Here is a 26,146-nt window from a genome sequence, read left to right on the forward strand (position 1 = left end):
TTTCCAACTAAAAGCAGAATAGTATCTATTTTAGGAGTTTGTTCCTATGCAGCCTCCTTCCTTTACAACCATCCTTCCTGTTTTTTTTTTTTTAAGAGCACCACACCCAACCAGTTACATAAGGAAAATGAGCACTGATAGTCTATAACCCGAACATTGAGTGGCTTGACGATTGTTTTATGGCCTGCCCTCCTCTTAAGGCCATCTTGAAACAAGTGGTTAAGAGGCCAAGAGATAAGGTTAGGGTGAGAAGTTGAGGTTTTGTGGTTAGAGACAGATAACTAATTTTAGAGGTTGGCAAGGAAATGGAAGAGGCTATTTTAATCAAGGGCTTCAGGAAAGTGGGAAGGGAGTTGGTGATGGATAATAAATGAGAAAGTAAGGGGAAGGAGAATGGGGAGGAAGGCCTAGGCTGTGCTTGGAGCATTTGGAACATAATATTCTTTTGTACTTTTTTTTTTAAAAGGTTTCATACATACTGACCTAAATTTTACTATCACGTCCACATGTACTGGTGCAAGTACTGGAAATGATTTTTGCCTGATATACTGTAACAACACTTAAACAAAACAAAGTGACAACACCCCAAAAAAGCTCCATTAAGTTTGGAAATTTTGTTTCTCCATATTTTTCCTCAAGCTAATCACAGTACTTGGGTGCTTTCCTTGATTGTCTATGCAAAAATATAACCGACTTTTATTTCATATCCATTTCCCATCCTGTTGGTTAAATGCTTAAGCTAGTCCAGTCACACCCCTAAATGTCACTTAGGTGTCCTGAATACTGACTGCATCAGCTATGGCTAGACTGTCTGACCTCATCGAACATGAGGCCAGGGGCTGAGGCCGCCATGAAAGCTCAAGGATGTGGCTGGGATCCACGGGCTTTTCCTTTTCTTTTCTTTCTCTCCTTTCCTTTTAGTGGGTTGATGCAAAGACAGTATGGAGGTTTCTAAAAGTCAAGGTGGTGGAAGCGGCTAGGTAGCACGATGAGAAGCTCAGGGAAAAAGTGAGGCAGGGGCGACAGCGGGAGGTTGGTCAGGGAAGGGCTGGTCCCTTTGTTAGCAGATAGTTGTTAGGTGGCTGGGGGAGAGCGGGAACACGATTTTCTTCGGAAGCGCTGTGCTAGGGAGACGGGCACCGGGAGCCAACTCCGGAGAACTGCAAAGGGGTGTGGGGATCAGTGGGCAGGGAAGGGATCGGAGAATCCAGGTTGAGCTTTGAGGGCAGAGCGTGTCTAGCGGGGCTGAGCAAAGATCTCATCCACACTTCCGGAACGCAGACTGCAAAGAACCCGGAGACCTGTCCGGGGTGACTAGCCCTTGCCCGGCGCCTCTCGCAGACGCGGCGCCTTTCGGTGACGCACCCCGACGCTATGACGCACTGCCGCGCCTCCACGTCGCAGGTGCCGCAAAGGCCTGTGGGAACTACCCGAGAGGAAGGCCAAGATGGCGGAAGCGGCGGAGTCTCCGGGCGACCGGGGGACAGCGTCGCCCAGGCCCCTGGTGAGCTTGGGAACTGCGACAAAAGGGACCGAGGGTGAGGCAGAGTGCCCCCAGGGAAGTCGGGGGACGGGCTTGTAGCCCAAGAGAGCTGGAGCCCCTGCTCCTGAAAGGCCCTTTTGCTGTACCGAGTGCTAGAACTAGTCCCAACACTGCACCTATTCCGTCGTAACAGGTTTTCCCCCTCCCCACTGCGTACCTTCTAGTCTTCTGGTGAAACTCCTCACCCCTTTCCTGCCCCGTCGTCGCAGGGCTTGGCTTCGACCCCTACATCGTGTTAAACGCAGAGCTTTAGGTGATACCTTTTCTCTCATTCTCCCCTGATACTATCACAGCTGGTCACCAGCCCTGTTGGAGCGGCAACATTGTAGAAGCAATGAGGGATTGCTTCCCATCGAACGTTGGCGTTTTATTGCTTATAACTCGAGGCTTTACTTGTTTAGTGGCCCCAGTAGGCTGTTTCACCCTAGCACCTTGCCATCTTCGGGATACTCTCTTGAAAGGGATAGAATTTCTACTGTCGGTACAAAGTCCAAAGCCCGTTCTATTTGAGAACACAGGTTTTACAGTTAAACTTACCTGAGCCGGAATCCACTCATTCTACTACCACGTGTATGATATTGGGCAAGCCCTTTCATGGAGGGTGATTCTTCGTAGTCTGGTGGAGACCGGTGTCAAAGGGTTTTTAGGAAGTTCAAATGACCTAATTTATGTAACATGTCTAATAATCTGTGCCACGAACTGAGGAGTCTTAAGTCAGTGTTCTGCCCCGGTGCCTCTATTCCCAAATAGTGTACAGTTATGTAGTACTTGCTCAATAAATGCTATTTCCATTTCCTCCCTTTTAAATTGCCATCTTAACACAGGAGAGAACTGAACTAGGGGGTCAAGAGAATTTCATCCTAGACTTGCTGTTTCCTAGCTCTATTTGTTCACCACTTCTTTCATTCAGCAAATATTTACTGAGTATCCACTATGTTCCATTCACTTTCCTGGCCACTGGGGACATAGCAATGAAAGAACGAGGTGGGGGATAAGGGTGGAGTCCTAGCCTAACATGTGGAATGAAATCTAGATCCTTATTTGGAAAATAGTGAAAGAAACTGATTACAGAATTAGTGAAGGGACTGACTGAGCGAATGTACAGCAAGTGCCTACCCTGGTATAGTTAAAGATGCCTGGCTGTTCAATAGCTAGCTATTTATTCATCCACCCCATCCCCTCATTGCTTTCCAGGAAGCTTTCATGAATTAATTTAGTGGTTCTGGTCACTCATTACTCAGTATCCAGTCTACTTCTATTCAATAAATGTTTGTTGAACTTCCGTAATGAATAATGCACTGTGCTAGTTGCTATAGGGAATGCAAAGGGCCTGCTCCTGTGGTGCTTATGGTCCAACTTGTAAGGATGATATAAAAATATACACTGCTAAAATAAGGCTGTATATAAGAGAAAATTACACATGAAATATTAGGGAAATTTAAAAGAAAATGCTGTTATGTCCAATTGAGATGATCAAGCTTCATGATAGAAGTTATATTTGAGAGGGCCTCAGGATGGGTATGATCTGAAATTCCAAGTGACGATAAGAGTTATCAATGATTGAGCATTTGCTGTGTGCCAGGCATTGAGCTCAACATCCTCTGCATAATTTCTAAACTTCATAGTATTCATTTCAGTGAGGTGGCTTTTAACTATGTTTTACTTATAGATGAAACAATGAGATACAGAGGGGTTTAACTTGCTTAGAGTCTGCATCCAGTTAGTGGCCAAGCAAAAAATTGGAACCTAGATCTAACTGAAGCCTGGACTGTTTCTGCTTATGTTACTTAGCCTCTCATGGATGAAGGCACAGAGATTGCAAAGTGCTAACGTATTTATAGAACAAGGCATAGATCACTTTGACAAAACCCCGGGGAACTATTAGGAGGCAACCCTTAAAAGGTAGCCCTACTGAACCAGGGGTGCAGTATGGAACTGTGGTAAAGAAAGTTTATTCTGAGGTCAAATTGTCTAGGTTTGATTTGAATCACTGTCACTTGAGGAAATTGGGATATTGGGGGAAATTAATAAACTCTGTGCCTGCTACCCATCTAAGCTTTACAGATACTGCAATACTTGGTTCATTGGTTTGTTAGTGGATTAAATGAATTAACACTTCTCTCTTGGTTTTTTTTTTTTTTTTTTTTTTGGTCTTTTTGAGACATGGTCTCACTGTGCAGTTCAGGCTGGCCTTGAGCTCACTTTGTAGCCCAGGCTGGTCTTGAACTTGCAACGATCCTCCTGCCTCAGCCTCCCAAGTGCTGAGATTACAGACGTGCACTACCATTCCTGGCCTCCTCTCTCTTTTTTTGCTAAGGATGCCTTCAAGGCATCATCAGTTTCACATTCCTCTACTGTTACCTTCGACTTAGGGTGAGTGCTTGGTTGTTCACAGTGTTCCTGTGAATGTTCTGTTGTTCATTGCCTGCTTTTGGCCCCAGGTCTCATAGTGGTTCTCTTGAAGCTCCTCGCTCAGGGATGGCAAACGTTTTAGAGCTTTCACCGGTACAAATAGCCTGGTGTGGCACATGTGCCATAGATTCACCACCTCCCTCAACAGTAGACTGCCGTTGCTTGCTACTCTTTGTTTGGCAGCTTGATGGTAGGGACAGGTAGGGGTGATTACTTGTTCTCATAATCCAGCCTCTACCTTAGGACTGCAGCGTGTCTCCGAGTTTCCTGTGTGGGACTTTCTCACTGATCCTATTTCTCCCCCAGCTTAAGGGAACTAATGGTGTCCTATCACTCCCTCAGGAGTAGAGGTAGTTTTCTTTTCCTTTTCCCCGGGCAGAATGAGTCTTTCCCTCTGCTCTGGGAGCAAAAGAATTTGTTGTCTTTCCCTGAGTAGCTTTAGGACTCTCACTGTCTGAGAAGAAGGTCTAGGTAGAGTTCTGTGCTTTTCTCCAGTGGCCGCTGCTTCCTCAGCATTGTGCTCCCACTACTCTTTCTTTTGAGCATGCAGTGGAGGTCTGCAGAACAGCCTGTCAGTAGCTGTGAGCATCCCTTGAGTCTGTTTTCAAGGATTCCTTACTTTCATAGTGACCTTTAGCAATTTATTTAAAATTTTAGCTGAATCCTTTCCCATCTGTGTAGTGCCTAGTGTTGTCTTTCCATGAAAAATACAGTTGACTTAGTGTGGATGTCCTGTCTCTTTTTGGAAGCACTTGTCTTTCCTTATAGTTCATATCCAAGCTGCTTGGTTGCCTTGACCACCACAGCTCTCTGATAGCTTCCAGGAAAATTACGATTTTGTAGTTTATCTAGTCTTTTTTCATTGTTCTGGTGAGGAAATGCGCTTTTCAGCTTACTCTATCTAGTTTGAAGTCAAATTATAACATTAGAAATCATTTGAAGTAGTTCTCTGTGTGTTTGTGTATTTAATTCACTATACAGTAGGTTTATTTGTTTAATATTTCTGTTTTAGGGATTGCTGTGTTTAAGTTTCAATTTTGTTTCATAATTATGTGAACTATTTAGGTGATTTCAAGTCATCTACACAGAACAATGAATATTCAAAGAAGCCTACTTTCTCTTCTGCTCTACAACTTCATTCCCTACTTCTTTCTATAGGAAACCTTTAAAAAATGATAGAACTTATTCATTGTTTCTTAAAAAATATTATGAGCATGGTTGAGAAGTTATTTTTCATAAACTCTTCAAACTACCTCATTCAAAGATTTTACTGTAATTTCTTGTATTTCATTTATGTGCAACAATTGTCTACTAAAAATTGTCCCCACTGGGCCAAAAACTGTGTGAGAAAGGATTACTTCTGGATTTTTTAAAAAGGAATTTGTAAATTCTAGAGTTTCGATCATGGTAATCAAATTTAGCAGATGAATATAAGAATTTAACAATTCAGATTCTTTATCCACTGTTAAAATTGTCTCTGATCTGTGGTTGCCAGGTAGTCTGGTAAAAAGAATATAAATCAAGGTATTTATATTACTGTTTCCATTTACATTTCATGTAATACTCCTCTTTATCCAGCAGAGGCCACTAAAGCCACTAAGGAACCTAAGTCTAATAGAAATTAGCATTTCTGACATCTGAGTGCTAAAAGATCACTTTTTAATAGCTCCATAGCTATTATCTCTGTCTTGCTAGCTTGTCTGATTTAGGGATTTCATGCTGGAAAGAAACTAAATATTTGAGGGCAGGAAAATGTGGCATTTACTTTAAGTGTTTTTTCAACTGAATTGTTTAATGTCTGTTGAGCTAACACCTACTTTAACTACTCTGCAAAACCCTGCAAAAAGACATGGTCCGCTATTTTGTAAAATGTCGGTCTGTTAGTATTTTCCTCGTTTTATTTCTAAAATAAAAAATAGAAAAAAAATTTAAAAAAAAGACATGGTCCGTATTGTAGGAAATGATGATGTCTTTGAGGAATACTCCAATGTATTACAGATTTAATTTTTTCTCTCTATCACTTCTCAGTTTGCAGGCCTTTCAGATATATCTATCTCACAAGACATCCCAATAGAAGGAGAAATCACCATTCCTATGAGATCTCGCAATCGAGAATTTGACAGCTCCACGTTAAATGAATCCGTTCGGAATACTATTGTAAGTTAGATTAGTTGAGAGCTTCTCTTCAGTGTCACAAAACTAAGTTACTGCAGTATTTTTGTTTGGTTTATTGATTTTCGCTATATTTTATTTGTGGGAGTTTAAGATTCTCTCCTAGAAAATAATCTGGCACAGTTATTTTTTGTGGTTTTTTTTTTTTTTTTGGGTACTGAGACTCAAACTCACAACCTCACGCTTGCCAGGCAGGCACTGTGCCCCTGAGCTCTATCCCTGGCCCCGTCTGACACAGTCTTTGAAGAGTAGTTGGCTACAGTGGATACTAAGAATTTTAAAATGTCCAGAATTTTAAAATGATTTTGCTTTTCTGTAGCATAGTGAAAAATTAAAAAGTTAAAAAATAATTTGGAAATAAAATAATTCAATAAACAAAGGTGTCCATTATACCATTCTCTGTAATAGAAGAAAATTGGAAACAATCTATATCGGTTAAGTTAAATGTATTATGTACATCTGATGGAATGCCAAATAACCATTAAAAATTAAAATCTAGGATAGAGTCATCTCCATTATATTTTGAGAAGTTATATTTGCATTACTGAATCCTTCTTCAAATGTCTTGCCTGATTCATTTAGCAATTAAATTGTGAGTGTTAGAACTTAATATATTTTATATGTTACAAAGAATGTGGTAGCTAAGGACCAGGCTAATTGGCCTTTGGGGTCTTATCATGTATGAGCTGAATGTCCCATTCTGTGTTTTGCTGAGCAGCTTTTCATAATTATTTTATTTAAGTATCATATTGGGAAGGCTCTTTTTCTTTACAGAGTTTTCAAAATCAAAATAGAACTGGTAGTTGTGGAAAAATGTTGAATATTGATTTGAGTTAACAGAAAAACCATACTCTCAACTCTTTGGTTTATTTGTGTAGTGAAAGAGTTGAACCCCAAAATTCAATGAAGGCTAGCTCCTAGGAGATTGAAAAAAAAAAAAGAAATTTTAGCAAATTAAGTGAAGGGGTTACCGGGTAACCTTGGTCATTGCAATATAACACGTTGTTTGTGTCTTTCAGATGCGTGATCTAAAAGCTGTTGGAAAAAAATTCATGCATGTTTTATATCCGAGAAAAAGTAACACTCTTTTAAGAGATTGTAAGTGTATGAAGTTTCTGAGGGTTTGCTTAGTCTCATTGTACCTTATATTAGTACTTTATAAGGCAAAGGCTCTATGATAATAACTGACATCATTTTTCAAGATGAAAATATGTAAATGAAAATTTTGGAAGAAATTTAGAATGGAATTTAGAGGTTAGCAGATTTTGTTTATTATCTTTATTAGCAAATAAAAGACTGTTTATCCTCACCTGGAAAATGCTCTAGGAGATGCTACCAAAAAATATTTCCATAGGCTGCAAATATATAGGGACTTTGTTCAACCAGAGAACTAACAATTTTCAAGGGAAAAGCAAATGTTAAATTGCAAATACCTGTTAATGACTAATAAATTAATAGTACCTTTATTGATATTTCTGTTTTCAAGACTATCATTTAGTCTGATGACAGCTTTCTTTGTTAAAGAGTTCTATCAAAACCACAATAAATTTTTCTTAGAATTTTTCTTAAAATTAGTAGGTTTCTTGTTTTTCTTTTCAAGCAGTTTTTATTCCTTATCAGAAAAAACATTTGTTTGAGATCAGTAACAATGATGTCATACATGAGTGTACCTTCTATTTCAGCTGTAATATAGGGATGTCAAGAAAGTGACAAGTGTGCCATTACTCTGTGGAGACAGGAGGCAGTATCCAAATTTTTCTGCACTGTGAACTGGAGCTCATGATTTACGAATGATTTGCAATGTGCCTTAGTTACTTTTCTCATTGCTGAGACAAAATACCTGATGCCCAAAGTTAAAGGGAGAAAGGTTTATTTAGCTCACAGTTTGTAGAGGTTTCAGTTCATAGTTGGCTGGCACCAGGGCAGTATGGCATGGCAGAGGGGGATCACAGAGGAGAAACAGTTCATAGCAGGCAGAAGACAGTAAAAGCAGTAGGCAGCGGACAACCACAGCTCTTTCTGTCCCTTTTGTCTTATCTAGGCTACTTAGGGCAGGTAACCCTCACGCCTTTAATCCTGCTGCCCTGAGCCTAGCATTGCACCACGAATCAATGCCAGTGTCACGTACTGTAGATCTAGCCACCTCTAAAAAAGCCCCGCCTATGACTGCCTGAGGCTTTGAGGGGACATCTAGACACAGGCCATAACACTGTCACTGGTGTAGTGGAAAGAGCATGGGCAAATCTGGGTTTGAATAGTGGTGACATGACTAGGTCTGTGATCTTGAATAAGATAGTTGACTCTTCTGGGGCTCAAGGTTCTTTACCTGTTAAAGTAGAGGTAATAAGATGGTAACATGTATAAATCATCTAGTATGGTATCTGGCATTCAGTAGGCACTCCATAAATGGTAGCTATTATTCTATGTCTGCACACATATGAATGTTATCTTATTTAATCCTTACTACCACCTTGTGAAAGTTATTGTTACGGTTTTACAGATAAAATAAGCTTCAGAGAGGCTCTCCGCGACTTGTTAAGATCTCACAGGCAGGATTAGAACACAGTTTTCAAGTTTCGTACCCTTTCCACTTTACTACTACTGTCCCGGATGTGAAGATATCTTTTCATTTACTACTGTGGCTCAGTTCAGAGCATGGTGGCTTCAGTCACACTTCAGAACCAATGTGCTAGTTTAATTAGTGATGTGCATTAGCTAATTAATGATGTATATTAGCTATTTTGCATGTGAAGGTGTACTCCTAAACCTTATGGGGAGAGAAATTAGGCTGGCATAAAGGCTAAGTCATGACTAGAAATTTGCACTTTTGTGTTTTTGCCCTACTTTGTTATCACAGCCTATGGCAAAGTGGCAGGGGGGGAAATTCATGACTTAAAAATAGTTTTTAAAAAAAGCCACAAAAGCTGGCCATGGTGGCACACGCCTGTAATCCCAGCACTCGGGAGGCTGATGCAGGAGGATCATTGCAAGTTTGAGACCAACCTGCGCTGCAAAGTGAGTTCAGGACCAGCCTGAACTGCACAGCAAGACCCTGTCTCAAAAAGACAAAAAAAAAAAAAAAAAAAAAAAAAAAGCCACAATGAGGGATCACTTCACACCCATTAGGATAGTTATTATGAAGAAAACAGAAAGTAGCAAGTGGAACAATTGAAGCCCTTGAAGCCCAATTGAAGAAGGAAGTAGAGCAATTGGAGCCCTTTACATTGCTGATGAGAAGGTGAGATAGTACAGTTGTTGTGAAAAACAGCAGTTCCTCAAAAAATTAAACATAGAATCACCAGATGATTCATTATTCCATTTCTAGATGCATACCCAAAAGTATTGAAAGTAGGGACTTGAGCAAATAGTTATACCTGTCTATTGAGCATTATTCATAGTGACTAAGAGGTGGAAACAACCCAAACATCCACTGATTGATAAACAAAATGTGGTATACCATGGTATATACCATATGTGAATGGAATATTATTCAGCATTTGCTAAATGATAACAAGCCAGGCACCAAAGGACATATATGGTACTATTAGGTATCTAGACAAGTTGATGCATAGAGATTGAAAATAGAATAATGAGAGCCAGGGGCTTTGGTGAGGCTAGGAATGGGGAGTTATTGTTTAGTGAGTTAGAGTTAATTTGGAAAAATGAAAAAGTTCTGAAGAGCGATGGAGGTGGTGGTTGTACAACAGTATGAGTGCACATAACGCCACTTAACTGTGTGCTTAGAAATGGTTCAAATTACAAATTTTGTGTTACATATTTTATAACAATAAGGAAAGAGCCAAAATAGTTATGGAATTTTATGAATTAAAAAATTTTCAGTGCATTAAAAGTTTTATTAATATCTTTATACTTGAATTTATTTCTTCAATTAATATGTTAAAATTTAATAAGGTCAATAATTATTAGAGTAGTAGGATTATGATTTTTTTTAACCTCTTTCCCAAACTCTCCACATTGGTGTCAGAATTACTCATATAGCGGGGCATGGTGGTGCATGTCTGTAATCACAGCATCGGGAGGCTGAGGCAGGAGGTTCGTAACAAGTTCGAGACCAGCCTGGGCTACAAAGTGAGCTCAAGGCCAGCCTGAACTGCATGGCGAGACCCTGCCTCAAAAAGACCAAAAAAAACCTTATATAACTGAAAAAAAGAACAAAGTTTACCTCAGGTAAAGATACATACATACGAGATTCAAGTTAGATGTGGGATGTATACACTTTTTTAGGTTAGTTGAGGAACATAATTTTGCTCTAAAGCTGTGTGTTGCTGAACTCTTGACATACTAGTCACTCACCAGCTATTAATCTAGCTGTTTGCTAGATCTGATGTTGGCAGAGCATTTTATAGTTTTCAGAAAGCTTTCACATGCTATTTGTTAAAGTTTGACCTTGTGAAATTACCAATACTGGACTATTTTTTCACCTAGAAGAACAGTTCCTTTAGTTCAATATAATAATTATAAAAGGGAACTAATCTGGGAGAGTGGCAAGAATTTTGGACTAAGAATGAGCAGACCTAGGTTCTGATCCCATCTCTACCTATATAGTTGGCAAAGTTGCTTCTTTCACAGTTCCGTGTTTTGTGTTTGTAAAATGAGCGATACTATCTTTGTGTTGTCTATTTCCCGTGCAAGTACTAACCAGGCCTGACACTGCTTAGCTTCTGAGATCGGGCGTGTTCAGGGTGGTATGGCCGTAGACTGCCTTGTCTGTCTAATACAGCCTCATGTTGACGGAGTGACTTGGATGTGATCTTTTTTCTGAGGATGCAGGGTGGGACACCTAGTTCTTGTACCTGCTGGCCCTTTGGTCTTTAATTACAGTATGCTGGAATGTGGCTTAGTGGGTAGAGAGGGGTGATTTGTGGGCTGTGAAGTGAACAGAACTTAAGAGATATATGAAAAACTGTATTCTGAATTAGAGAGCAAAGGGTAGGTAGGGGAATAGGAGAGATCAAAAGGCTTGGGCAGACAGAGCCTGGATGTCTAGATTCCAAGAATGGGAGGTAGATATTGGAATAAAGATAGAAAATACTGCATGTATGTTTCTTAGTAATATTTTATCTTTCCTTGCCTTGTAGGGGATTTGTGGGGCCCTCTGATCCTTTGTGTGACACTTGCATTGTGAGTATTTATATTTCCTTTATTTGTCATTTGAGCCAGACTAGACTTTTTTGTGGAGATTTAAAACTGAGGGGAATTTTTGACCAAGTATTTTACTTAGGAGTTCTGTTGCTTACTGCGCTTACTATGTATTTAATGGAAAGAGCCAAAAAGCTTTCCAGTTCAATTAAAAGTGATAAAGTTTAATATGTGAAAAGTATGGCCACTTTTGTTTACAATGACTGCTTAGTCAGTTTTAGCCACATCTATTCAACAGATATTTATTTGCTCTCATATACCTCCTCATCATTAAACCAAGTGAGTGAAATAGTTACAGGTTTAAACATTGCTTATTTACAAGCATAATTCTCTTTAAATCTTATTAAAATATGAATAAAAATAAATTAAACTACAAGTGGTAGAATTAAAAGCTAGATCATGTCTCACACTGTTACGCTTTCCCATTTCTGGTGTGTACAAAGGGGGAAGACAGGAGCGGAAGGTTCCATTGCAGAGGGGAATATAACCACTGAGGAGTGGTAAAAATACTGCGCTAGGATTCAGTTCTGGCTTGTTATCCTGGCTCTGCTATCAGCTGTCTGTGTGACTTTGGGCTACTAATAACTGAAGTTTATAAAGTGATTTTTTCATCTTTACAGAAAATTTTAAAATACCGTCTTATTTTATCCTCATAACAAAGACTTAGTATTATTTTCCCTTTTTGACAAACAAGCTCAGGTTCAGAGAGGTCATGGCCTTAACCAAAACCGTATAATCAATGCTACACCTAGAATTCAACCTTGGGTTTTTGACTGCCTATTCTCTGCCTCTGTCATTACACTCCTTCCCACCTAACCCTCTGGATCTCCTTTTCCATATCTGTAAAAGGATGTGGTTGACAGGCCTAATCCTTTACAGTTCTGACTGCAAGAAGTTGGCTCTTAAATTGTGTGTGTGTGTGTGTGTGTGTATGTGTGTGTGTGTGTTGGTGCTAGGGAGCAAACCAGGGCCTTGTTCATGCTAGGCAAGCATTCTACTAGTGAATTACATCCCCAGCATCCTCAGCCTCTTCTAATTTTTTCCCCCATGCTGGCCATCAAACCTAGTGCCTGCACATGGTTGGCAAGTGCCCACCAACTGAGCTGTATCCCTAGCCCTGAGTTTTCAATTTAAATTGAGCATATGCTAATTTAGATCATAATATAGTATCTTTCTTAAGATACTTCCTTTAATAACTATATCAAGGGAATCAGTTCAGTGCCTTGATAGAAGGGTTTATATTAGAAGCTCTTAACCCCACTTAACCAGAGTCCTAAGACATCTTTGACAGAACTAGGATCAGTGTCTAGGTTTCCTGCCTTTCAGACCATTACATATTCTTTTCATCATACCATGCTAAAGCAGTAGGATTCCAGATAATAAATGAGTGCTGGCATATTTTTTGCATCTGATTGTCAAGACTTGGAATATGCACAACTATAGAATATAACATGATGTACATACTGGCGAGCAGCATAGCTGGCCAAGATTTATTGTGTGACTTTTCCATATGATGTAATAAGAGGAGGTTCTGAGCTTCCTATAATTTATCATTTTTTGGGAGAAAACCCAAGTCCAAGTATTTTAAATCCAGAATTCAAAGCTTTTTACATCTGTAAGATTATTAGACAAAGGATATTTAAGTAACTGTTTACTCAGTTTCAAAGCAAAGTCACTTAGTAATGATCTACATGTTTTGATTTAAAAAAATTAGCAACTGACTGGGCACAGTGATACATACCTATAATTTCAGCATTCTGGGAGGCCGAGGCAAGAAGATTGCAAGTTCAAGCCCAACCTGGGCAACTTAGAAACTTAGCAAGACCCTGTTTCAAAATTTAAAAAGAATACAAAAAGGACTGGGGATGTAGCCCAATGAGAAAACCTTAGGTTCAATCCCTACTAACCCCCCCCCCCACAAATGGCAACTAAATAGATTTATAGGCTATTTCCATTTTTAAGTATCTGACCTAAAACTTTAACCCCAAGAATTACAAATCAGATACATCTAATAGAGAAGTAACCTGAATGCACGTGGTCATGACCTTTGATTCCGGATCAGCTGCACCTGATTTTTGTCATGCTGGAATGCAGGTTTAGCATGAGAAAGTCATCTAGGTTTTTTTTTTGTTTTTTGTTTTTTTTCCTCCGGTACCAGGAACCGAACTCACGACCTTGCGCTTGCCAGGCAGGCGCTTTTGCCGCTGAGCTAAATCCCCAGCCCCGTCATCTAGGTTTTTAAGAAAATCTATAAATATGTATTTCCCCATCTCCCCACCTTTTGTGGTACTAAAGATCAGGCCCATGGTCTCATGCATGTTAGGCAAGTGCTGTATCACTGAGGTATAACCCCAGCCCAGGAATTACATATGTGAAGCCTCCCAATTTTATTTTATTTTTTTAACATACATTTATTTATTTATTTGTCTTTTTGAGACAGGGTCTCGCTATGTAGTTCAGACTGTCCTTGAGCTCATTTTGTAGCTCAGGCTGGGCTTGCACTTGTGACAATCCTCCTGCCTCAGCCTCCCAAGCGCTGGGATTCCAACTTTAAAATAATGTCAAATAAAAGTAAAAACTATTTCAATTATTGTATGAACCAAGATCCTTGTCTCCAAGCCACATTTGCCCCTTCAGGTTATAACCTCTGTTTGAACTAAAAGGTCTTCAGTAATTCATTAAACATTCCAGCAAAGTCCAGCGGAACACCCCTTATACTCCTGAAGCATTTGGAATTTGAAGGAAGGGAGCTGTGCCAAATACTTCTGGCATTTTCCTTTCAGTGTGATCTATATATCAGATGTTCAGATGAGGTACAGCACAGCACTTTGATTCAGAGTGTGAGAACCCATACCTTCATTCTGCTCTAAGGACAAAATTAGGCAGTTCTCATACTGTTTACTTATAGAATGTTGCAGAGAGGCTCTGTGGATAGTGAAAAAGATGGAGGACCCCAATTTGCAGAAGTATTTGTCATTCTCTGGTTTGGTGCAGTCACCATCACCCTCAACTCAAAACTTCTTGGAGGAAATATGTGAGTATCATTAAAGTATATCTTTTCTTTTCCTTTGTCAGGTAGCATATCTTATATTTTAAGGAACCAGGCTATTTAGATTTTTTTTAGAAGAAAACTCAAAGTAAATGGGGACCAAAGAAAAAGTTCATTTAAACCACTGAATAGAGGTAAACTAATTGAATTAAATTACTTTAAAATTACTTGGGTGTCCTTTGATAAGCTTCAGACGTTCTCTCCAGCTCCAGAAATCACAGGCAGATTTTTACATTTTGCGGGGAACTGATGGTCCCTAGCTTTCAAGAAATTCTCAAATAGTTGTGTAACTAGAGGTAATTAAGGACCACCATCTTAGAGATTGAGTGGAAGAAGGAAGTCTCTTAAGTATTAAGATAGATCATCTAGTATTAGGTATTAAGGTAGATCATCTGGTATTAAGTATAGATTATCTGGTTTGAGAGGGGAAGAGGAGTATGGGGAGGGAAGGTGAAAGCATGTGCTGAAAGCAGAGGACTAACCTCATAAAGCTGATGTTCAGGTATAGATATAATGCATCAAAAGGGAGCCGACAATCCATGATGTATAGGAATCTATGTGATCAGCTGTATCATGATACCATTCAGCCATACTTACGATCTTTGTGGATGTATGCTGTTCTTAGATCTTTTTTCCAGAGCCTCTGTGTGCTGGGTTACTGCATACTTCCTTTGACAGTGGCGATGCTGATTTGCCGCTTGGTACTTCTGGCAGAACCAGGACCAGTAAACTTCACGGTTCGGCTTTTTGTGGTGATTGTGATGTTTGCGTGGTCTATAGCTGGTAAGTATATACTTATCCCTATAGTAGCAGAATAGACCAAAGCATGAATTAAAGATGAAGAGCAGATAAGGAGCAAAGTCCTCTGTGAGTGGTATGATTTCTACCAGTATCATCCATAGAACCCCCTGCTCTAAGCAGGCACCACTAGGGATGGTATCCCTTGTATCTGAGTTGAGTATCTGGACATATAAGATGTAAAGAGTCCCTTTTTTTTCTTGAATAATGGACAGGGTTGGGTAAGTAAATTACACTAGAATTAGCTCAGTTCTGATATATATGAGACATAAATGACTTGTGAAATGACTTGGACGTTTTCCTAATAAATTAAATCATTGTAAAAATAATAGTATTTACAGATTGCATATTATTATTATAGGCCAGGTATCATTATGATTTGTATATATTATCTCTTTAATCTCACAGCAACCCTAATAGAGAAATGCTATTATTAGTCCCATAATACAGATGAGGGACAGTCACAGCCAGGTTCAGCACCATATCCTAGGACACACAAATAGTGGGTAGGAGATTGAAGTTTCAAACCCAAGCAAGTCATGCACCCTTAGGAACTATACCATACCACCTTCTGGTGTAGGCTGTATCATTGTATACAGGATGAGTATCCCTTATCCCAAATGCCAAGGGCCAGAGTGTTGGAATTTTCTCCCTTTGGATTTTGGCATATTTGCATTTTTATAGTGCGCTCTCTTGAGGATAGAGCCCAAGTCTAAACACAGAATTCATTTATGTTTCATAGGAACCTTAAAAAGGATTAAAAATAGCCCCAAAATAATTTTATACAATATTTTTAGTGTGCCTGTGTTTTGATGATGTCACATGAGGTTAAGTGTGGCATTTTGGATTTTTGGATTAGGGACTTTAAAAAATGCCTGTAGTACTTTTCTGCTTGAGTAGAAAATTTTGCTAAAGATTAAGAAGTAAATATAGAGTGGCAGTGCTACATGCTCACTTTTTCATGTTCCTAAAATTCTCTTTAAATTTCAGCTTAAACTAGAAGTGTTCACTAGCTTCTGATTTAATTTTGAAGTACAATAACATCTGGAACATGGTTGAAAACTAAGTAACCCAAAAAACAGGTCTGGGAGAGCCAGAATTGCTGTTGCAGACTGTGTATTAAGTATAGGTGTTTTCCCTATGGGATAGCCCCCCACTCCCTCATTTAGAGTCCGGTAATTACATGTAGTCCTTTTTTTTTTTTTTTTTGGTCTTTTTGAGACAGGATCTCACTATGCAGTTCAGGTTGGCCTTGAGCTCACTTTGTAGCCCAGGCTCATCTCGAACTCGCAGTGATCCTCCTGCCCCAGCCTCCTGAGTTCTGGGATTACAGGCGTACGCCACCATGCCCGGTCGTACATGTAGTTCTGACTAGCTTACTTACCTAGTGACCCCTAGCAGATTAGCGTGAAGCGCTGTGCTAGGGATAAGACATGCTCCTTAGAGTTCATAGTCTGGCAGAACAGTAAGATATAAAAACACTTAGAGATAGCAGTGTTCCAGGTGGGAGATGGAAGTCAGTGCAAAGTACAGTGGGGACCCAGAAGAGGGAAGTAGATAATTCTACCTGGGGTGGCAGGATACCAACTTGAGGAAAGATTTCCTAGAGAGGGTTATTATTTTTTTTGAGACAGGATCTCGCTTTGTGATTCAAGCTGGCTTTGAACTGACTATGTAGCCCAGGCTTGCGTCAAACTTGTGGTGATCTTCCTGCCTCAGCCTCCCGAGTACTTGAGGTTACAGATGTGTGCCACCACGCCAGGCCCTGAAAGAGTTATTCTTGAAGAGTAAAAAGATGAGTAGGCTTTCCTTGGGTGGCCAGAGGGATAGCATTTAAAAGAGCTGATAATATGTGAAGAATAATTAATTCAAAAAATGCATCAGAATGAGGCCATTTCCCATTGGAACAAATGACCTTACACGTCATTGTAAGTATAGTTCTGTAACTTTTCAGTAAAATGTAATAAACCTCCTTTAGAAAGGTTTCTATCCAGCTGGATATAGGGGGGCATCTATGTAACCCTAGCACCCTGGGAAACTGAGGCAGGAGGATCATGAGTTCGAGCCCAGCCTGAGCAATTTAGCAACTTGTTGAGGCCCTGTCTCATAATAGGAAAGAAGTGGCTGGGGATCTGGTTCAGTGTGAAATCTTGGGTTGGGGTCAGTTCATAGTACTGAAACAACAACAACAACAACAACAATAAATCAACAACAGAAAAACCCTTCTATCCAAAATTGTTGAGAACTGAAGCTTCAGTACTTGAAATAAGAAGGCTTCAGCTGTCTGTGGATCACAAATCTAAGTGTACTTTCTGGGTTAGGGATCAAACCCTGGGCCTCACAGAAGCTAAGTATATGTTCAAACATTGAGCTACACCCCCAGCTCAATGTGGTGTGATTTTCTGAGGGTCACGAATAGAACTGAACTTCTTTTGGGATTACTGATGTTAGCAGTCATGATAATATTTTTGTATTAAATATTCCTTTCTGTTTTGTTTAGCCTCTACAGCTTTTCTTGCTGATAGCCAGCCTCCAAACCGCAAAGCCCTTGCTGTGTATCCTGTTTTCCTGTTCTACTTTGTCATCAGTTGGATGATTCTCACCTTCACTCCTCAGTAAACTGGGGAACAGCAATTTAAAATCAGTGAACTAAAGGCTCATCAGAAAGATACCATTCACCACAGAGCTCTAACATTAGCCCTTTTGTCAACTTTCGGAGATTATTAAAAGGGAACCATACAGCACTGTTGTCACTTATGTAAGGAACTGATGTTTGCAAGGCTGGCCTTTCCTCTCAATGTTATTTCTCTCAAGTACATGTGCGTACTACACAGTATAGTGCCTCTTTAAGGCGTGATGAAGTCACTGGTCCATTCGGGTGACAGCTAATGACTCGGGAAGCACATAGATACATCCTATAAGTTGAATAGATAACTATTTTCAGCTTTGAGAAAATCAGTTCAGGTGCAGCTCTGAAACACATTGCCTTATGACTATTAGAATATGCCACTTGTCATAAGTAAGAATGGATAATCTATATCCATTTTGTTTTTTCTCTCTTTTAAGCTTCAAAAGGCAATGACAGAGATTAGGGATGGGGTTCACAGATGTGGGAGGAGAAAACATATTAACCAACACTCAGATTTTGATCAGAGGTGATTCAGTACTTGTTGCTTTATTTTTTTTAAATTTAATTTAATTTAATTTTTTTGTTTTTTTTCTGGTACCAGGAATTGAACTCACAACTTTGCGCTTGCCGGGCAGGCGCTGTGCCGCTGAGCTAAATCCCCAGCCCCAGTACTTGTTGCTTTAAAAAAGAGCAAAGGACAGCTAAAGAGTCGGCCTCTTTGGTCTTTTTGGACAGCTACCTTTCTGTCATGCTTAACAGCAAGCACTTGCAGTAAACTCTGTAGTGTTTTGTTTTGAGAGAGGATCTTGCTGTATAGTCTAGGCCAGCCTTGAACTCACTGTGTAGCTCAGGCTGGCCTCAAATTCCTGGCAGTCCTCCTGCCTCAGCCTTCTGGATGCTGAGATTCTAGGAGTCCAAAACCACACACAGCTTTCAGTCTTTAATGTTGTTCCCTAGTTCTGCATATGCAATCTAAGATGTTAGCAGTTGACATGTAATTCTCCTTTGAAATTTTCAAATGTCCATTGTTCGGGCTTATCCAAGTAGAAGACCTTAGATATTTAGATTGGTGAATCTCTAATGTATATTATAATATGATTCCTTTCTCTTAAGCTACAGCATACCTAGAAGGAATTTTTCATTATTTTGTATAGTTGGACCTTTTACTAGAAAGTCAGGCTAAATCAGGAATCTGCGTTTAACGAAGTGAACATAGAGGGATTTATTAAAAGGGACCCATACAGCACTGTTGTCACTTACATATGGAGCTGATGTTTGCAACACTGATGTTCTAGTGTTTTGATGGCTGATTCAAGCAGCAGGTAAGGCATGACATAAGACGAGTTGAGTTTAAAGCTGCTGCTTTTGCAGAATGGGCTTAGCAATTTTTTCATTAGATGTGTCTTTTGGGTTGGGGAATAGCTGTTTATTTTCTAGGTTTTAGCTTTATTAATAAATAAAGCCAATTATAGCTCTTTTAGACAAATACATTTTGCACATGTGCACCTACTTGTACTCAAAATTTATGTACAAAGTGTAGAGGTTTTTCAGGGAGCTGAGAGTCTGGGACAGGCTGATTCTAAGCTAAACAGGACTCCTAAGGTAATACGAAATTGCACATTAAGGAACTCTAGGAGACAAAGATTAGGAGTCAGGCAGAAAATTCATTGTAAATAGTTACTTATAAACATAAGAATTTCTTATTCCACATTTTTTGTCATAGAGTATAAATATTCATTTTATAAAGACTACCTACATATAAATACATAAGTCTAAGAATGTAATTTCTCTATCTCCAGATTAACCAAGGAAATAGTACTAGGCCAAAAGGATTCTTAAAAGACACTCAGTTATAAAGCATTATGGAATTTGCCCCCTCTGGTCCAGCCTTGTCCAGGACTTTTGGATATGTATCTATATTCATTGTAATTTACCTTTTAAATTGTAAAATAAACCCTTGTAAGGACAAGCCCAGTATTTCAGTCTTGAGTTGTTGAGGAAAGTATTTTGAAACTAATCCTGATTTTGAAATTGTTTCCAAATTATCCATTTCCATTGTCTGAAATTTTCTAATATCCCAATAAACTCTCTCTCCCAAAATTATTTTGTAATCTGCCTGAATGGTTATAATGTAAAGTTAAAGAAGTAACCATGTTTCAAAAAGGGAATGAAGACTACCAAAGTTTACTCAAGTGGAACATTTTATTGGAAAATCCTAAGGCCACAACTTAAGGAGTATGTGTGCCTGGGGGTGTGGATTTTACATACTGGATATTAAGGCAGCCTTTTCTGTGTATTAATTTGTTCCTCTTCAGTGACTTGGCAAATGATTTTACGTGGTTAAAATGAAGGTTTAGGGCCAAATGTGGTGGTTCAGTGTTACAGCAGTTGCTTACCATATGTGATGCCCTGGGTTTAATCCCTAGCACCAAAAAGAGAGAGAAAGTAAATTGTAAGCTTAATTTTTTTTTTCTGAAAGTGAATGATGATATTTTCCAGTATATGCAAAAAAATGCATTGCTTTCTGCCCAAGTGTCTAGAATACCCAAGTGTCTAGAATTTGTAAACCTCAGCACAGCTTTTCCTAATTTGCTGTACAGACACATGGCTGGTTATAGAAATAGGACCGAAAGGGCAGCCAGTTCTACAGATGAAATCCTGACGCAGGTATTGCAGTGTTTCATGCTTAAAGTGAAATGTAGTGTGGGTGCATTGCTGCAGAACATGGGGCGTCGTTGCTATCATGGATGCTGTCTTGCTGTTCTACTTCGGAGACTGAGACTCCATTTTCATATGCTTTAGCAGTAGGAAGGGTGAAGGCTTGGTTTCTTTTTTTTTTTTTGGTACTGAGAATCGATCTCGGGACCTTGCACTTGCCAGGCAGGCACTTGTGCCGCTGAGCTATATCCCCAGCCCGAAGACTTGGTTTCATTTCTGTTCAAACTATGAAAACTCAGTTGATGACAGCGTATTTGAATGTACAATATGGTCTTAAAAGTCAACCGTGAATTATTAAGTCTTTTGACTCTTAAGAGGGTTTTTTTGCAGTTACATGTTTTTTTGTTTGTTTTTCTTCCAGTACCAGGAATTGAACTCACAACCTTGTGCTTGCCAGACAGGCGCTGTGCAGCTGAGCTAAATCCCCAGCCTCTTAAGAGGGTTTTTTTTAACCTTTTTTTTTTTGTCTTTTTGAGACAGGGTTTTACTGTGCAGTTCAGGCTGACCTTGAACTCACTTTGTAGCCCAGGCTGACCTGGAACTCAGTGATCACCCTGTCTCAGCCTCCTGAGTGCTGGGATTACAGGTGTGTGCCACTATGCCCAGCCTTCTTAAGAGGTTTCTCACCCAAGTTAAATTTGATTTTTTCATTGTGGTGAGATTTTTCTGCTGTTGGGCAATGTCACAAGGCATGGGACTGGTAATCATTTTACTATTGACTTTTTAAAAATATAAAGTATCTTTCAAAATGTGATTGGAAGGCCAGCTAGCAAGCATGTATTTGGAGGTTTAACTATGTACTTTATATAATTTTACCAACTTATTGGATTTGGACTGCCTGTTTATTCCTAGAGATAAAAATGAAAATGTCTCAGTTCAAATTTGTGGGTAACATCAATTCATTGGAATTTATCTAAATAATCTCATGATTTAATAAGACATCCACTGCATGCAGCTATTTTAGACCAGTGTGAAGCACTGAAATTGTAATTCCTAACTAGACTGTTCATTCCTGAGACATTTGGTTGGAAATAAATATATGGATGTTGATTAATCCATGTATATAAATTAGAAATACTTTTCTAGATTCTGTGAACTTTCATTAAAAATAGAGACTTTCTGGGAATTAACTTAGGCAATAGAATGGTCAAATTAATAATAACAATTATATCACTACTAATAATAGCTAATAACATTTATTGGGCACTTACTGTATACTAGGCACTGTTCTATTTTTTCTTCTTTTTCTTTTTGAGGAGGGGCGTGTACTGGGAATTGAACTCAGGACCTCATGCTTGCCAGGCAGGTGCTGCACCACTGAGCTATATCCCCAACCCCTTATTTTTAAAGATTTTTTTAACAGCTTTATTGCGATACACTTTGCTGTTAAATTCACTCATTTAAAGTGTACAATTTAGTGGTTTTTAGTATATTCACACATGCACAGCCATCATTGCTATCTAATTTTAGAACATCTTCATACCATAAAGAGGTCTGGTCCCATTAGCAGTCAGTCCCGTTCCCTATTCCACTCAGTCCCTAGCAGTTCTGCTTTCTCTCCCTATTGATTTGCCCAGCTCTATTCCTCAATGCTGCTTCTTGACATCAAGTGCTACAGTTCTCGTTTTAGAAGTAGGAAGTTGAAGACAGAAAGGTTAAGTAAATCACCCAAGGTCACACCGTAAATTAATTTGTGGTGCAGTTTACTTATTAGATGAGAATATAGTAGGACCCAGCTTTGAACTGCATTTGTTACATATATGAAATGAACACACTCCTTCCTTGGGATATGTTCCCTTGTTGGTAGCATTTGCACCCTAGAACTGATGAGGTAGATAAATCGTTTTTTCTCAATAATTTTAGGAACACTGCATATCAGTGGCATCTAAGCAGAACACAAAAGCCATCTTACATGGGAGGAGTTAGGTTTGCTCCCCTCACCTTTCGTTGATCTCCTTTACTCTCCTTTTCCCTCCTACTGGCCACCATACACACACATCCCTTTTTGAAATTTGAAGAATCAAATTCCCTGCTCTTCTAAGGCTCCCAGAAGGATGGTAATGCATCAAAGTGTAACTTGTCAATTTAAGTGTGTAATAGTGAAGGGAGGCATTTGGTTACAGTGACAGTAATGTTTCTAAGACTTCAGCGAGCATTTGTGTGAGAAGAAAATAGAATGCCTTTCTAGTGGTGGTAAAGTAGGTGATAGGAAGAAATGACAGAGTAACGACTTAGCCTTTTTGAAATCAGTGCCCCTGGTAGGAAGTAGCCACATGCTGCTCTTGGTCACTCTCTTTAGGAGCCTTTGTTCTTTGCAGTCACTGCTGGTAATCTTGGTCCTCTTCAGTATTCCACTTTAACACTGATCTTTCCTATAAATGACAGCCCAGTGAAAGAGGAAACCCGTACATAATTTGAATGTTAAATATGTAAACAAAAAACACCAGACAAGGAGAATTTATATATGCCTATCCTTGCAGTGCATATTTGCAGCATACTAATTGCAGATGTATTTACTGTCATTAGACAATATGGAATGCTGTAGGATTCTGTGTGGAGCAGATACTGTATGTGTATGCCAGACATTTTACTAGTGCTTTCTAAACACTACCCCGTCTAATCACTGTAGCCTCTGTAACTTAACACACTGCAAAGCCCATAAATACAGCTGGAAGATAAGAGTGAAGAAAGATTACTTGGAGCAAGTACCGAGAGCACTGGGAATAATTCCCAAAACAGTGTCCCCATGCAAGGGGCCTTTAGGGAAGAAACACATTTCTGCAGGAAAAGTCACAGGTGGAGGTGGGCACATTGAGCATGCTCAGCTCCAAGTCCTGCTGCTTCATGCCTCTGGGGGGAGAATTTAGTATTAGAATGAGCAAAGTGTAGTTCATCTAAAAGGGATGGAGCGGGGGTAATTGCAGTTTTTTTTCTCTTTTTTTGTGTGTGTCTTTTTGAGACAGGGACTCACTATGTAGTTCAGGCTGGCCTTGAGTTCACTTTGTAGCCCAGGCTGGTCTTGAACTTGTTACAGTCCTCCTGCCTCAGCCTCCCAGGCGCTGGGATTACAGGTGTACACCACCTCACTTGGCTAATACAGCTAATTTGTACATCAGTTGTAAATGCACATGATATACACCAGCAATGGGGTACTTGTAAGATTTCCATGTTAAAAGTTATAGAATTAATTATTTACAGTCTATTCATGAATATAAATAAATGTAATGAAATTTGATTATAATTTTAAAAATTGGTATGATTAGTACTTATATTTGGGCAGTAATTATTCAAATTCAAGCAACTAACTAGATTTGGTCCATTTTTAGACTTTTTATTGTATTAGTAAAAAGACCAATGAAAATGATTAGATCTATTTGTACCACCAGTGGTACAAGCTGTCTGATGGGACACTCGTGCATGTACCACTGGTGGTTCAAGTTTGTGCGTCTGTTTCACTTAACAGTATTTCTCAGGTTGCGTCCATCAATCCACTTCTATTTTGTTGTTTCAGAAATATTTAATATATGTGATAATTTGTTTCACTTATTCTACTAGTTTCTTTTAGTTCATTGAAAAGAAAGTTTCATGCTAATATCTATTTCTTTGTAAGAGAGTTTTTGGTCCATTGTCTTGCACTCTGAGTAACTACTTTATTTTTTTATTTTTTTGGTTTTGGTTTTTCTCCAGTACCGGGAACCGAACTCACGACCTTGCGCTTGCCAGGCAGACGCTTTTGCCGCTGAGCTAAATCCCCAGCCCCTCTGAGTAACTACTTTAAACGTAAAAATACAGAGTGTTTTAACTATTGCTATTACTTTGTTATGAAATGGTTTTACTTTTTCATAAAAGAAAAAAGTAACTGTAGAGACACCTTACAGTCCTTTAAAGGGGTAACAGCTCTTTCTTGCAAGCGATTGTCCCTGAAAGTACTATTCTTGACTAGTGACTTACATTTTAATATATGTAACATTATCTTTTTTTTTTTTTTTTTGGTACCGGGAATCGAACTTAGGACCTTGCGCTTGCCAGGCAGATGCTTGTGCTACTGATCTGTATCCCCAGCCCCTATGTAACATTATCTTAAAGTTAAGGAGTCTGAACCTCAGAGTTTAAATAAATTGCCCAGAGTCTACAACCAGAATTCAAACTATGAAAGTAAAACCTCTTTTGCTTAGTTCCTTGTCAAATTAAAACCATACTTACAAACTGAAATTAAAGCAAATCGAGGTCAATAAGCAGTTTAGGGGCTTGGTGTGAAACTGAGTTTTCAGCCTTCTGCTTGGGGCACTATACCTGTTTTTGCTTTTAGTTTTATAATCTACTTGAAACAAAATTCCTCTCTGCCCTCCATGCATAACAGTTGAAGAAGTCATAGTTATTACTTTTGGTACCATGTAAAATACCAACCCAATCAGTAAAACTGAACAAAGTCTTTGAAGTACTGACATAATTTGCATCATCCAAGAGAAGGACAGAAAGGGCATCCCAGGTGGTAGGGCATCCATGGGAGCAAAAAGGAGCAGGCAGGTATGTAAAACCGTCCGTGTGCACGTGGCCCTGCAAATAATCACAATTGCTTTGCGATGCGTCACTTTTCTGGCTGACTTTATTTCACTTTGCAAACTAGATAAAACTGAAGAGTTTATTTTAGAGTTAAGGAAATGGGTTCAGAGAAGTGCCCTGGATTGCAAAGTCACTTTCAAAAATGCAGTTGGACAATTGATCTTCATATTAATAATCTTTCTAATGAGAACTTAGCTATTGGAGTGAATCCAAATAATTGGGAAATAAAGTTGAGACAAAATTATTGTGGGTAGGTATTGAAAACTAAAGGAACAATATGAAGTTAAGGACTTACTGTGGTGTGAGATAGGGTACTGCCTTGAAGGGAATGCCTTGCTGAAAATGACTTCAAGAGAATAAATGGAGACATGGTGAGAAATGGGATTGAGAGGAGGGCAGAAAGAAGAGAGTGCAAATGTGTTTCAGATCTGTAAGCCCAAAGCCTGGAAAGGTGGTGTGCTTCTGAGGACAGTGGTGGAGGTGCTGACTTAGGCTATGAAGGTGGTGATATTCCATAGACAAGGGAAAATACAAATGCAATTAGAAATCAGAGCTGGAAATGTTCATTTGAACTTACAGCTGCCATTAATGTTGAGAGACTACAGGATCCCAGCGATAGTTTGACAACCATGGCTGCTAGAGGATTGGACTATAAAGAGGAACTAAAATAGGAGGAGTTAATGATCCTAAACCATATCTGCCATGGATTTTCACATGTTATATAACACTAACCCTAAAATGAAGTTACCCTCATTTCATCAGGAAATTTGGATTCAGACCCTTGCCTATAGTAAGAGCCAGAGGAAGTATGTAAACAGAGACAAGTAAAGACAGAAATTTAAGGGAAGAGATAAGTGAAGAGGTAAATTTATCTACAGTGTAGAATGTACTTTAATGAAGATACGGGCAAAGGCTATGGAAGCCCAGAGATGAGACTTTTTCTCTTTTTTCCCTCTCTCTCTCCCTCTCCTTCCCTGTCCTCTGTCTCCCCCTCACCCCTCTCCCTCCGTCTCTCTCTCTGGGTTGTTAAGCATATTTCTGTCTCCTTGGGTTAGTTTTAGTAGTTTGTGTTTAGGAATCTGTCCATTTCTTTGAGATTTGC

General features: G+C 39.2%; 1 protein-coding gene across 2 annotated transcripts; it reads left to right on the forward strand.

The window, feature by feature from the left end:
• Positions 1 to 1,359: 1,359 nt before the first annotated feature.
• Positions 1,360 to 17,967, forward strand: Yipf6 (Yip1 domain family, member 6). Of its 2 annotated transcripts, XM_005401586.2 has the most exons (7): positions 1,397 to 1,504; positions 5,984 to 6,112; positions 7,147 to 7,225; positions 11,227 to 11,269; positions 14,196 to 14,321; positions 14,962 to 15,119; positions 17,635 to 17,967. In XM_005401586.2, the coding sequence occupies exons 1-7, from the start codon at positions 1,448 to 1,450 to the stop codon at positions 17,751 to 17,753; spliced, it is 711 nt and encodes a 236-aa protein (XP_005401643.1). In that variant the 5' UTR covers positions 1,397 to 1,447; the 3' UTR covers positions 17,754 to 17,967. The 2 variants fall into 2 exon arrangements, with proteins under 2 accessions (XP_013358334.1, XP_005401643.1); XM_013502880.1 differs by lacking the exons at positions 5,984 to 6,112; positions 7,147 to 7,225 and having other exon boundaries at positions 1,360 to 1,504.
• Positions 17,968 to 26,146: the final 8,179 nt, after the last annotated feature.

Source organism: Chinchilla lanigera, unplaced genomic scaffold (assembly GCF_000276665.1).
Source record: "Chinchilla lanigera isolate Chin_1 unplaced genomic scaffold, ChiLan1.0 scaffold00074, whole genome shotgun sequence".
Taxonomy (NCBI): Eukaryota; Metazoa; Chordata; class Mammalia; order Rodentia; family Chinchillidae; genus Chinchilla; species Chinchilla lanigera.